This window comes from Thunnus albacares, chromosome 14, assembly GCF_914725855.1.
Source record: "Thunnus albacares chromosome 14, fThuAlb1.1, whole genome shotgun sequence".
Lineage (NCBI taxonomy): Eukaryota > Metazoa > Chordata > Actinopteri > Scombriformes > Scombridae > Thunnus > Thunnus albacares.
In genome coordinates this window covers 20,752,944-20,767,317 of record NC_058119.1, presented here as the reverse complement: position 1 = coordinate 20,767,317, position 14,374 = coordinate 20,752,944, and the positions used below count along the sequence as shown (strand labels likewise).

General features: G+C 39.3%; 1 protein-coding gene across 4 annotated transcripts in view; it reads left to right on the top strand.

The window, feature by feature from the left end:
* The window catches only part of LOC122996949 (equilibrative nucleoside transporter 1-like), a 42,334-nt gene that overhangs the window by 25,728 nt on the left and 2,232 nt on the right, over positions 1-14,374 (top strand). For 3 of the 4 annotated variants that reach the window (XM_044372761.1, XM_044372760.1, XM_044372763.1), the window contains 11 exons: positions 2,622-2,712; positions 2,853-2,934; positions 5,013-5,194; positions 6,656-6,795; positions 8,116-8,250; positions 9,772-9,869; positions 10,205-10,286; positions 10,834-10,919; positions 11,312-11,420; positions 12,243-12,328; positions 13,823-14,022. In XM_044372761.1, coding sequence (XP_044228696.1) covers positions 2,684-2,712; positions 2,853-2,934; positions 5,013-5,194; positions 6,656-6,795; positions 8,116-8,250; positions 9,772-9,869; positions 10,205-10,286; positions 10,834-10,919; positions 11,312-11,420; positions 12,243-12,328; positions 13,823-14,022 — 1,229 coding nt within the window. In that variant the 5' untranslated portion in view covers positions 2,622-2,683. Of the gene's footprint in view, positions 1-1,158; positions 2,096-2,621; positions 2,713-2,852; positions 2,935-5,012; positions 5,195-6,655; positions 6,796-8,115; positions 8,251-9,771; positions 9,870-10,204; positions 10,287-10,833; positions 10,920-11,311; positions 11,421-12,242; positions 12,329-13,822; positions 14,023-14,374 lie in introns of those variants that run through there. The other variant, XM_044372762.1, reaches the window with a different exon arrangement.

Genomic DNA, 14,374 nt, shown 5'->3' with positions numbered 1-14,374 from the left:
CGTTTCAGTTTACACTGCGATTTACCATTTTAAAACAAGATTTTTACCAGCTGGTAACTGCAGGAACAGACAGCCGGAAAGTTAGCGAGCTCCAGGGCGGATTTTCAGGAGGATTTCTGCTGTTTTTGTAGCTACCAGCTCTGACTTCTGGCTCGTTTAAATGTGGATGCACTGTTTGTCTTTCTCTCATTATTATTATTATTATTATTACATGTCACTGGGCAACTCCTGCCCTCCTGCCTCACACAGCCACACTCCCCCCTCCCCTCTCCCCTCCTCAGCCCCTCTCCTCCCCTCAGCCCCCCTCTCAGCCCCTTTTTTTTTTTGTCATTTTTCAAAATTATGCGGTGGGTGGAGTAAGGCTCAGACTGAGGGGTGCAGTTACACTTTAGTAGAAGTAGTCTTCTCATTTCCCAATATGAACAAACTACATACACAAACCCTGCTTAGAATCAGTATGTAATTTGTGACACAGCTACAGTTCCTATATTACCTCAAAGATATCTTTGCTACTTTTCTATTGGGAATTCTTGTTACTTATCAGCTGACATATACACCACTATGTACGAGTGATGACCTAAAATTGATATGTTGGCCTGATTAATCAGACTTTTGTCCCGTCTCACATGCCACTCAGACTCTTCTCAATCAGTCCAATATAGTTTAGATGCATGTCACACAGGGAGCTATAGTATGTGTGTGGTTCCCTTCATATAGAGCAGTCTCTGTCCTTAACTGAGAGCATACTCATGACTAGGCAGATCAACCATGGGATTCATCATGTCTGTCAGCAACAAGTAAAATAGACGATGCACTTGGGAAGAGCTGAAAACAACAATGTATTCAAGTGTGAATAAATTAAATCATAGATGCCGGTCTTATGTTTTCTTAATGTAATTAATGAATAGATGACGTTTCGTGGTGCCAGAACTTTAACAGCGTGACTGACTATTGAAATGATGCGTTTATTGTTTTGACCACTTGAAAAAGCTGTGTTAAAATCTGTTGCTGGTTGATTCTTGGTTTACATTCTTGAGGTCTAACAAACATATTGAATGCATTTCCTTCCTTTTTAATATCTTTTCTTAACAGTTTAAAACCTACATGTTATATATTATTCGGCAATAATGTGTATCACATTACATGAAGACGCAATCAGCACAGTGAATTCAGAGCTGTCGAGTTTAAGTGCTCATGATTCATGTGCGTACTGAGACAACCTAAACTTTGCCCTGTGTTGTTTAGCTTGATTTGATGCCAAATTACTTGGTGTTGTTAACGAAGAAGTTTCTTTGACAAAAGTTGTTCTGTTTGGAGAAGGTGTCACACAGCTATCTGAGCAAATGTCTTCCATCAATTAAAGTAGAAAAGATGTTAGGAAGCCAGGAGGAAAGAGCACAAAGTTAAGGCTGGAGATGAAAGAAGAATGAAGGGGGAGAAATTGAAGGGCATAGGAGAAAGTAGGACAAGAAAATATGAGCTGCACAAGAAAGCCCAAGGGTGCAACAGACATGAAAATAATAATAATAATAGAGGTGCAGAAGAGGAACAGTGAATGAAATGAGATGAGAAATTAGTTGAAAGTGAGAAACATGGTGGGGAAATGGAGGGAGAAATGAAGAGGATAGACTCATGCTGAGAATAGATGGGGGTGTAAAGGCTTGTTAAATGCTGATAAGAGAAAGCAAGCCCTCACATTCTCTCCTTGAGGTGTTACATTTTCTTTTTACAAGCACTTCTTGTTTAATTTTCATAGGAATCTTGTCAAGGAAGAATCTGACCTTCGATATTTACAGTCGACCTGAAATGATAGACATGTAGGAGTTAATATCTGTATGCCAAAGAGCGTCACACATGCTTGAAATGTAAAAATGTGTAATGAGGGTTGGGTCGAAGAGAAAGGGGAGTTTGAGACGGAGGGAAGAGGGGAGGGATGGACAGTGAGATGCAAAGACTAGGGGCAGGTCCAACAGGCAGCAGACAGTTGGGTATCCACCTACTAAACCTTCTGTATGGTATAAAATGAATGTACTGCTCCTTTGCTTCTAACCAGAGGAAAGAGGAGTCTGTTGTGCCTGCTTGAACTCTTCTCTAAGTAAGTTTAAATTTTCTAAAAAAAAGTGTTTTTCTTTAAAGGTTAAGGGGGCAGGGAATTGTTATTGTTCATGTTTTTAGTATATTTAAAAGAAATGCTGTATTTTGAGCTTTTTGAAGGAGGTTTTTTGAATTTCAAAACTGTTGCTGTCTTGTGGATTTTTTTTTATCTCACTCTGTAATGACTAAAACATGTTCACAACACCAAAGTTTGGAAGCAGAGTTGTTGCTGTGTCTCTGTTGCTAAGCATGAGGTTTTCTACTGGTGGTGCTGGTCAAAGACAGCCTCTGAATTTGGCTAGCTGACTTTAAACTTCACCTGCCAGTTTAAACTAAATCACCTAGTTACCTTATTTTCTGTACACTCTGCAGCTTATTTTTGAATTGATGTGTTGGCTCTTCAATTAATGCGCTCATTAAAATAAAACTAAATATAGAAAGGCGATACAGATGGCGGCTGCTGATGATATTTGCATGTGCTGGTATGCTAAATGTTTTCTAAGTTACATGTTATCTGTGTGTTTCAGACCTGGTGCCACCCTGATTAAACCCTGACTGAACCTGTTTCTCTCGCTTACTAAAAACAACCATGACGGCAATTAATGCACCTCGGGACAAGTAAGAAAAACTCTCATTAGAATCAATATTTGTTTCCAGTGTCTGTTTTAGTTCCCATTGTTGATTGAGTTGTTTGTTGATATTAACTTGAATGACTTCATTGATGTACTTTCATGTGAACTTCCTTGTCTCTTTCCCAGATACTATGCTGTGTGGCTAATTTTTTTTGTCCTGGGCTTGGGAACCCTTCTACCGTGGAATTTCTTTATGACAGCAACAATGGTCAGTGAAGTATATTTTTAGGACAATTGTAAGCTTCTCGATGTGAGAATATTTGCTGGCTAATGCAGTTAATCTCTGAAACAACAGACAGATGGAGGTGATAAGAAAAGCCCTGTTGGTGGCCTGGTGGTTAGTGATTAGCTAATTAAAAGGTTGGCCGCTACTTAAAGGAAGGTCATCTAACTTAGAGAAAAGAAATATTGTTTGTTTGCATTCCCTCCTAAAATCACCTGGTTTCACTCAGAATGTCTGACTTGACTCTAGCCAGATGGATTTCCATTGCAGTGGTATATCCTCTCTAATCCTCTGCCAATTCTTTTTGAGTTTTAAGGAGTTAACTTCTTAAAATGTGGAATTTCAGTTTCATTATCCTGGGGGAGTTGATTTTTTTTCCCTTAGGGGAAGAACAAATAGCCTTCTTCCTTTTAGAGTGTTTATTTTGTTTGACAAAGAAAAGTTGGCTGGCTGACTTTAAAGGCTCCATATGTAAGAATTATGAAGCAATTTACATTTATTGTTTTTTATTGCCAATGAGTGAACAGGTTGTGACGTTTTTGCGTTAGTAGTAGTGCCTTGAAACTCTCTCGCTAACGTCTACTTTGCAGAAACATGATGGAAAACACGTTAGAGATCTTTTATGTTATTATAAGAAGTGTAAGTGAGGAAAAAGACATCACCTGTGATAGTCTTCTGCTGCTGCTCACGCAATGACAGGATGCTGACGACAGGATGCAGTTAACAACAGGATACTGACTGATTGCAGCTCGCTTAATGGCCACTGGTATCACTAATGAGAAGGAATTTCTGATTCCTACATATAGAACCTTTAAATGTTTCAGTTCAGCCATTTTTGTTGTGCTCTTAAGTATGTTTTATCTGTGCATTGTTTAAGGAATTATAAATGTTTCACCCAAGCAACCTCCCACCTTTTTTTTTTTTTTTTTTAACACAGTCAGTTATTAGTTTATTATATCCATCTTGCTACAAAACTAATTCAGTCCAATACAACAGTTAGTTGTACAAAGTTATAATGTTCAGTTGTTGAAACTGTTTTAGAGAGATGTTGATTCAAACTTGGTCATTTTTGGATGCTGTAGTTTGTGGTGCTGTTGTATTGCATTATACAGAGAGGTTTTTTTTCTAACATTTAGTCTATCTCACTGATATAAATGTGTTGGACAAAATATTAGAAACGCTCTCAGTATTGGCCTTTTGGTACAGCTACTTTTGTGCTTTTAATTGGTTGATAGCATATTTCCTGAAATAGATTGAAAGCAATAGTCAGGTGCCCAAATTAATATTGAAATAGGTTTTTCTTGTCATAATTATTCTTCCTGTTCACTCACGATGTAAGTGATGGAGGCCAAAATCCACAGTCCTCCTTCTGTGCAAAAATGTATTCAAAAGTTTAAAGATAATATGAAACTTCAGTCGTCCTAATTAGTCAAATCAAATAGATATCTTTCAACATTAGTCTGTTTGGTGCCAAAGTCCCTCTTTTTGTTTCTATACTTCCACTACAGCTCTACAGGGAAACACTGTCCAAGGAAACACAAAGACAAACACAAAGGAATTTGATGCCATAAAGTACTGTACTATATAGTATAAACTATATAGATTACTATAAACTGTAAATGTGGCAGATATCCACTTTATATGACTAACTCAGACTGCTGAATCCTCATATAAGCTTCAGATGAACTTTTAAATGCATTTCTGCGCGAATTGACTTTTTACACAATGGATTTTGGCCCCCATCACTTATTTTGAAAGCACATTTGAAGGGGATCTTTAATAGCCTGTATGAACAGGAGGAATAATTGCAGCAAATGATTACAACTTCTTTCAGTGTTTATATTGGCACCTGACTGTTGTTTTAAGACCTGACCTTACCTGTGAACCTATCCTTTTGATGTTAGAGAAAGATCACTTTTTTCTTGTGATACAAACTGTGTGCCTCTTACAGCTATGGACTTGTGGTGTTATCCAGTGTTACTGTTAAAGACTAGTGTGAGAAAAAAAAAAAAAGTAAGGTACTTATCGTGATAAATGAGCATTCCTCTATCCTCCGTCCTCAGTACTTCACCAGTAGGCTGAAGGACCCACTCAGTGACTTCCCCTCCAATCAGACGGATAATGTGACGCTGGAGGACGACGGCCATCGCAGCGTTCTGGAGTCAAAGTTCAACAACGTGATGACGCTCTGTGCCATGGTTCCTCTGCTCATTTTCACCTGCCTCAACTCTTTCATACACCAGAGGTATCACCACCCCGCTCCTGTTAATTTATGTAGCTTGTAGTCTTGTCTAGTATGTACACATACCCACCTAAAGAAAGAGATAACTTAAAAATGTCAGTACTTAAAGTCCAGCTGAACGAGAGTATCTAACCTCCGTATTGTGACGTATTTCCGAGTGAAACAGGATAGACAGTAGCGCTGTGCCCAAATACAAATACATTATTCGGCAAAGCACAAATAGTGGTTGTTTTTTTTTGTTTTTTTTTTTTTTTTAACGAATATTTGTTTTATACAAATATTTCAGAAATTATTTGTTTTCAGGGTTAGGGAAGAAAAATAAACCATGTCAAATACCAGAGTGCCGGTCGGTTACATCGCTATCTCAGCGTCTCTCCTCTGCTCCGCTGTGACGTCTATCAGTAGGTCTCAGTGCCTACGTAAGCACACGTCATATTTTGTTTTACAGGAAGAAAACATGATTGGATTTTGATATAAAAATACAAAATTTTTGTAATTTTTTGGGCATATTTGTTAAATAGGTGCACAATATGACCAGGGTTAGATCTGAAACAGTTTAAAAGGCATTTTTCATTTCATCTTGACTTTAAGTATGATTAAAACATACTTGCTGTTTACAGTGAAAAATTCCCCAAATACAAGGTATCAACTTTTTTGAGGCAAATACTGCACCTGTGCCCTCCATTCTTCTCTGCCTTTCCTCCTGATTATTGGTACCCCTTGGTCACCCCATGCCACTAAAGGTAACATGATCCTGTTATACCTCCAGTATGTTTGCTTTAATTAGAGTCGGATTGAGAGATCTGGGCTGGACCCCGACCACGGCGGACTCTTCCCCTGCACAAACACACCGAGGAATGCTATTTATGTTCTCTGCTTCTCCCCCATCTTCTTCTTTACCTCTGTTTACCTTCTCCTCTGTTCCTTTTTTCTCACTGTTTCTCTCTTCCTTAAATATACTCACTTTCCTTTTTAGAGAATTTTGTCTATTTTTTCCTCTTTTTTTGATGAACTAATTGTGAATTGACCTTTTGTACATTCCACTGGAGGACATCAACTTCCTCAAAATAGCAATGACCCTCTCTTTTCATCAGAAAAATGTTGTTTTCATTTCAGGTCAATGACTCATATCTACCCTTCCATATTCCCCCTCTCTTACTGCTCTTAACACATTTGAAAACACAACCTGCTCTTTTCCTCCTGCTCTTTCCTCAAATGATACAATGAACATAATTGGTTGAATATTTGTTAACCAGAAATTGAGGAAATTTACTTTTAATGTCTAATTTTTTTAATGAATAAATGTCACCAACTATTTCCTTTTTAAAATTACTTCTTAAAGTTTCCTAAAATGGGTACGTTTCATTGTCTTGACTATTGTTTTGGGTTGGTTAGTAGTTTACTGAAATACTGAAATGTATTTCTAAATTAAAGTTCCTTACGTTTTCACTCTTTCTCTCTCAGTATTCCTCAGAAGCTGCGGATCTCAGGCAGCCTGCTCGTCATCCTGTTGGTTTTCTTGGTGACAGCTGTGCTCGTCAAGGTGGACATAGCCCCCCTACCCTTCTTCACCGTCACTATGATCAAAATCGTCTGCATCAATTGTGAGTTTACAATATGTCACTAATAATAATTCAAGCTGAAATTATAAGTCGATTAATCATTTAGTTGATCGACAGAATAATAATCAGCAACTACTTTGATAATCATTCGTTAAATTGTTTATCATTTTTCATACAAAAATAGTGAAAAAATGCTGGTTCCAGCATCTAAAATGACAATATTTGCTGCTCCTCTTTGTCATTATAATAGGAAACTGAATATCTTTGGGTTTTTCGACTTTTGATTGGACAAAACAAGACATTTGAAGAAGTTGTGATTGGCATTTTTTCACTTACATGACATTTCATAGACCAAACGATTGATCCATTGATTGAAAAAACAATCACCTGATAAATTGGTCAGTTGCAGTCCTAATAAGTCTCTCTGCTCTCTGATCAGTTGGGGAAAGCTCCAATCTGTGACATAGTCACATAGCAAATTGAATGAAAAGATATTACAACCCTCCCTAAAGTAAACTACATGATACCACAAACTTTTTAGCTGACACAGTCCTCACTTGCGCTTGTCAGCATTTTTCTTACAGCGTTTTTCATAAATTTAGCTAAACAGCTGTGAAGGAAGATGACGTCCTCATTTTTGTTTCCACACTGAACTCATGCAAGTGATTATTTCCACATGTCATCTCCCTCTTTGACTCAAAATCATCTTCATTCACCGTGTTATGGAAAAACCCTTACACATAGGTACACACACACACACACACACTCCCTCGTACCACACTGAGCTTTTGAACACAGACTATGATCTCACTGCGTTTGTTTATTTACAATAACTCCCTGAGCAGCAGGGATAAGCTCACCCCCCTCCTTACCACTGTTGGGCCAGTCCTGACCCCCAGGTCCTCATGAGGAACAGCCCATCGTGTTTGATTTAGAGGGGAGAACGTTGTGATCTTGAAGCTTTGATTCCTACATCTGCACATTCCTCTTAATGGTCATGCATTGCAAGATTTCTGCAGTTAATCAAGTTCCTATGTTGCTGTATAAACTGCTGTAATCCAGTGGTGTCAGTGAAGTTTGCATGGAAAAGCTTTAATGGCAACAACTTTGTGTAAAGTAGGGGAAAGAAAATAATAGTTATGTAATGGTTATGTAAAACACTTTGTTTGCACCATTTTGTTCTTATAAATGGTGTCATCTTTCCCTGCTTGATGTGGCAGGTAATTTTGATAGACCTGTTTGAGCGGGCTGCAGTATTTCTGTTGCTGTGGGACAAAGTGTTTTTCTGTGTCACAGTGACACTTCGATTGAAAAATTCTAATCCCTACACACCCTTGTCTTGTTCTCTCTCTCCCTCCTCAGCGTTCGGGGCGATTCTTCAGGGCAGTCTGTTCGGGCTGGCGGGGATGCTGCCTGCCTCCTACACAACTCCCATCATGAGTGGACAGGGGCTTGCTGGCACCTTCGCAGCTTTCTCCATGATCTGCGCGCTGGCCAGTATGTCTCACACACAAACCACAAGTACACCTCTTCCATTATAACAATGCTGGATGTACAGGTGGTGGACAAAATAACCCACCAGTTCTGTCTGTTAACTTTGTAGGAGGTAGAACTGCTGCTAGATAAGATAGAAATCCTGCAGAAATGAGACCATTACATGCACAATTCATCATTTAAACAACAATTAAAATACAAAGTGATGTGGAAAGTTAAACTTTGTAGCAAATAAATTTATTTTTTTCAGTGGATGCATTGTTAAGTGAAAGATTAAATGTGTTCATTGGTGAATTATGTAGATTTTTTGCCGATATCCGATATTTCCAACCCACTGTGGCCGAATGCTAATACCGATATATGTGCATATTTTTTTCCAGCTGGCTGAGGAGACTATTATGCATGCAAGCTTAGATTGTACTAAGTATGATCAAGAAAGACAATATATAAAGGAAGAACTTAGGAAGACTGGAGTTCAGGAGCTCAGCGTTAAAACTTTAATGAACCTGCCAAGTGGGCAGAGCAGTTTTCTTTGAGTTTATTAGACAGACAGGATTAATGTGTAGGATTTAATCTCTGGTCCACACTCCAGAGCAGAAGGTGGCGGTAATGCTCCTAATACGTTGGTTGCCAACTGCCGTTATAAACCAAAAAGAAGAAGTTTTTTTGTTGTTGTTTTTTTTGCACAGAGTGGTACATCCTGTCAGCCGAAGTGTTTCCTATCTGTGCAGCCAAACATAGCAGCCTCAGCAGGCTGAATAACAAACTGGGGCTCTGTGCTCCGGTTGGATCCACATGGAGAGCTGAAGCTAACGTTAGCTGAGAGGCTAGCGGAGCGTTAGCCGCAGCATGAACGGAGGGAAGCACAGCCAGCTAGCCTCCCGGCTAATGTTGAGGGAAGCACTGTCAGGCGGCGGAGGAGGTGGCGACATATCAGCCTCTTATAATCTGCAGAATTCGCTGATGCTGATATTTCATTTTAGAGCTTTTATCGGCCGATACCGATGACGTGCCGATAATATCGTGCATCCCTAGAATTATGTTTTGGTAGAGGCCAGCCAAATGTTCAGTGAAATTCTGCGGGATGTTCTTTGAATTTGGTTTCCGAGACAGAGTTATTACGAGTTGCTTGGATGTTTTTAAATGAGAAAGTCTTCAAACTTTTGACTGGTACTATATATGTTTCCTGTAGGAACTGACAGCATTATGCAGAGATGTCACACACAAATACACAAACATAATCAGAAAGTTCTTCAGCATGAATATTACTGTGACCATTTTTGTATTTAGACAGGATGATCTTTTCACAGGAAATGTTACAACATGTATTCAACATGTTTGGTAATTGTTTGGAATTTTAAGATTTAATCTATTTTTGAGACTGTAGGTTATAGTATTGAAAAGAGGAATACTGACAGAAGAACACTTAACATGTTAACACAAGAATGACTGTAGAGTTTAATCAATGCCTCCGACAGTAAAAAATGATTACATATTCTCACACTGTCTTGTCTCTGTGTGTAGGTGGGTCGGCCCTGCAGGACAGTGCTTTTGGTTACTTCATCACAGCCTGTGTTGTTGTTCTCATGGCCATAATGTCCTACCTCGCTCTGCCCTCCATGGTAAGGCCTCATATTCTCTAAATTAAACACAACAATATGTTTTCCAGAACTTTTTCTCATTTGCTCTACTGTTTTCACAAGTGTTGAGGACTTTTTGAAGAGCACTTTGGAGATAAGTGCTCAGTGCTTTTAGATACAAGCTTTTAGTTTAGTTAGGTGCTGTATAAAGTTCAGTGTTTTCATTTTTTGATATCACTCCAACTACTTCTGCCTGTGAGGAGATAGAAAACACATCTCCCAGTGAGCATTTATAGCATCTCTGGGAACCTTCTTGTATTTATCTTTTCTCTACTGGCTCAGTGGAGTGTGCTCATTATGGTTGTTGTCATCAACAGGAGTTTTTCCAGTACTACACAGAGAGTCACGGGTCCAGACCCTCCGCGGATGAGGAGAACAAAATGGACTTACTCAAAAAAGGTTAACAGGCCTGCACAGATACTCAAGTTCCAGTTTCCATAAATGAAATATTATTGAAGTTGCAGCTGTGGACACTTTTTTTTTTTTTGACCTCACCATTTTTAGAAAACATTTTAGTTATAAACAGTCATGCAAACAAACACATTTGTTGCTAAAATCATCATCTATAACTTTGATTAATATTTATGACAGTATGTGAAACGTTAAATAGTTTAACACTGGTGCTGCGTCTGTTTTCACAAGCACTGAATGATTTTGGTCACTATGTTGTCTCGCTGACACCCAAAGGATTTTTGCCTTTACTACACACTGACCACGGCGGCCGAACCCACTGAGGGTGTTTGTTTCAGTTTATATTGCGGTGACAACTCCACTGTGACTGCTGTGAGCCTGTGGCGTTAATTACTAGTGTGTGAGAGCGTAATGGGAACCCTCTGTTACATAACAATAGAAACTTTGTGCGTACACCCTCACAGATATGGGACAGACTGCACTCCATGTGTCACTCGACCAACATAATTATAGAGGTGTTTTGCTTGTTTCTCAGAAAGTCCAGCAGAGAAACGGCCGGTGGTGGATCTGACGGAGGACGAGGCCAAACCCAGCGTGTCTGTGCTAAACATCTTCAAACAGGTGAAAAATAACATATAAAAACAAATGAATGAATGCCAAGATATCAAATTCTGATACCGTCCAAATGATTTTTATATTTCGTAAATCATGACATAAATCACAAAGTCCACAAACAATAATGCGTCGCAGATTTTTAAGCAACCTGACACACCATTGACCCTAAAACTCACATCCTTACAATTTAAAACTTCACATCTCTCTATGAGATTGATGAGTTTTAACTGTAGATGTGCATCCTTTCATCCAATCACGTCAAACATTCCACCAGTAGTCAGATATAACCTTCTCCATCCAAGTGACCTTTTCTTGTGCCTTTTTCCACCTTCCTCCTGTGTGACGGATTAAACCGGTCACGTAATACTGATTATGTTTGTCTGTTGCTCTCTAATCAGATCTGGGTGATGGCGCTGTCAGTGTGCTTCATATTCACCGTCACCATTGGAATATTCCCAGCCGTGACTGTCGAGGTTAAGTCGACAATAGCAGACGGAGGCGCCTGGGGTGAGTCACCATCTCTAACATCTGTACAAAGCTGCCCCGCTAGTAAACCAGTAACATCAGTTATCTTCCCTGGCAGATTTTTTTATTGGACATCTACCATGTTTTTTTCCCCTATTTAAACATTTATTCCAACACTTAAACCTTTTTTTTTCTTGATGAGAGGAAAGTAGCCTGGAAAACCTTTTAGCTCCAAACATCAGACTGGGTGCTTTGTTGTTAAATTTTTTTATGTTTGATCTCTTTACCACTGTTTATTTTACCCTCTCGTAACATTGATTTACTCAGACTCAATTGCTTTCATTGCAGATCTATGTAGTTAAAATTGAAAATGCCCTGAACGAGGCTTCAGAAACCTGTAAAAATACTGATATTAGTGTTTATTATCTTTTAAACACATACAATATCTCCTTAAAGAAATACTACACTGAAAACATATTAAATCTATGTCCTGTAAGCTTGCAGTGTAGCTCTGAAAGGTTTGCATCTTGCTCCTTCATGGAGGACAGAAGCTGTTGTCATCTTGGATTCACATGACCCAGAGTCACGACAAAAAAAGTATACAAACGCCAAAGTAGTTTTAGAAGTTGCTCAGTATGTTTTTTTTGTTCCGTGACACCGACCATAGTAAACTGCTGTGAATCCAAACTGGCGTCTAACAGCTGCCGTCCTCCAAGAAGCAGAAAGCCACAAACATTTTCAGCTCCACCTTTCAAGCCCACCGCGGGGGAGTACTAAATACTCCAGTGTAGCGTTCTTTTAGGAGAAGACATCTGCAGTCTTGTTGTTGTTAACAACAGCTTATTTGTTTTGGTCTCATTTCAGACACTTACTTCATCCCTGTGTCCTGTTTCCTCCTTTTCAACGTGATGGACTGGGTTGGCAGGAGTCTGACAGCCGTCTGCATGTGGGTCAGTAACAACATGATGGTGTTGAAACACAAATGGCATGTTTTACAAACAGGACTGCACATCTTGAGACTAAAAAGCCTGGTCGAAACATGTCCCGGGTGTGTAGAGATCCGGGTTAGACCGGACTGAAGGTTTGGGCTGCTTCTTTGGGTTCAGAGTGAGTTAATTAGTTTACTAACTAACTATAAAGTTCCCTTCGGTTTCTTGTCGGAACCGCCTGGTGGTCTCGGTTGTGTTAAAGGAGTTTGTTGCTTCTGAGAACATTTGTAAAATGCTTGAAGCATATTTAAAATGTTAACTCTTGATAGCTATTGTTTATATTTAATTAAAATAGTAATGATAGTGACCAGTGTTTCAACTATGATCTTTACCCAGAACGTATCAACATCCAGACCAGTTGTTTATAAACACTATTGCCTTGTAGGCTCAATTTTCAATGACCACATCAAAATATTTATTGTGATCTGCTGTTGTCGTGCTCTGTGAACAACAGGAGACTTTGGCTGTTACTGCTACATGAAATGTTTACATGTGAATAAATCACTGAGTCATTAGGGGAATGATGGAAAAACATGAACCAGAGTCCAATTTAGTTGCTAAGAACAGAGGTTTGTTTTGGACAGAGACGTGTGGGAGAGAGAATGCTGTGCGGAGGAAGTGGTTTTCAGGGTTGAGCGTCAGAGGAGTGACTGAGCTGGGTTTTTTTTAGGGTTTCCTCCCTCTTTTCTTACATTATGTCCACATCTGGATGAATGAGGGCATCTGAGTGAACTGCTGAGAAGCTCTGATACACATCTGAGCATCATGTCTACTGTCAGATTATTTTCGGTTTATTGTATTTCCAGCCGTCTAGTCTATAGTTAGCAGTGTGTTACTCATGATGATCGCTTGAGTGTGTTGATACTTGCATTCAAGGATCAGATGAGTAACCCCACCGCCTTCAGACTTTGTGTGTTAAATGTCACGTTCTTTTCTGGCAGAGCTTTTGTCCGCAAACAACAAATTAACAAACAAGTCTAATTTCCTACGATCCAGCGGAAATAATCGAATTGAATCAATTCATTTTGTACAAACACAGTAAAGATAAGAAACCCAGTCTGACCCTGTACTGGAATGTCAGAAGATAATTGAGTCTAACAACCTGCTTCAGCAGAGCGTCTTGGTATTAATGCTGATAACAGCAGTCAGCTGCTCCGCGAGCATGTGAGTTTGTTTATCATCATTAGATAAAACTGATCAGGATGCTGACAGTTTCCACTCAGGTGCTTCGTGAACTTGAGTTCAGGTTTGTCGGTCATTTGTGTCTTTAAGCAACTTCACGTTTGTCTTGCTGTCTAATGCACTGTGTCACTTTAAGATTTTATCATTGGACTCATTGAATCTGAAATTGAAAATACAGTTTACAGCTCATAAATCTCTCCAGAGGAACTTAGTTAGTGTTACTGTTAATTGAAATTGTGTGTGGTTGATGTTACTGTCTCTCTCTCTCTTCAGCCCAATAAGGACAGTATCTGGCTTCCTGTCCTGGTGGTCCTGCGTGTCATCTTCATCCCTCTGTTCATGCTGTGTAACGTGCAGCCTCGTCACTACCTCCCTGTGCTGTTTTCCCACGACATCTGGTACATCATCTTCATGATCTTCTTCTCCTTCTCCAACGGATACCTGGCCAGCCTCTGCATGTGCTTCGGACCCAAGTAAGGACTTCATACATACAGACCGTGCTCTCGTAGAAAAGACGTGTGAAGATTGACACTCAGATTTAAATAAGTTAACCATTTAGGGTAGATTTTTAAATGAATAGATCAACATTTGGGAAGTACACTTATTTGCTTTTGTTCCAAGAACTCTCATATCTGTACATGAAGTATAAGGCTGGAGCCAGGTGGCTGTTAGTTTAGCTTAGCAGGACTGGAGCAAGGGGAAACGGCGAACCTGTCTCTGTTCAAAAATCTATTGACCAGCATCTCTGAAGCTTGAAAACAATGAGAAGTTTTGTGCAGGACAATTTGTTGGCGAGGAGCAACATTTCTGGTGTCCCTGCTGATT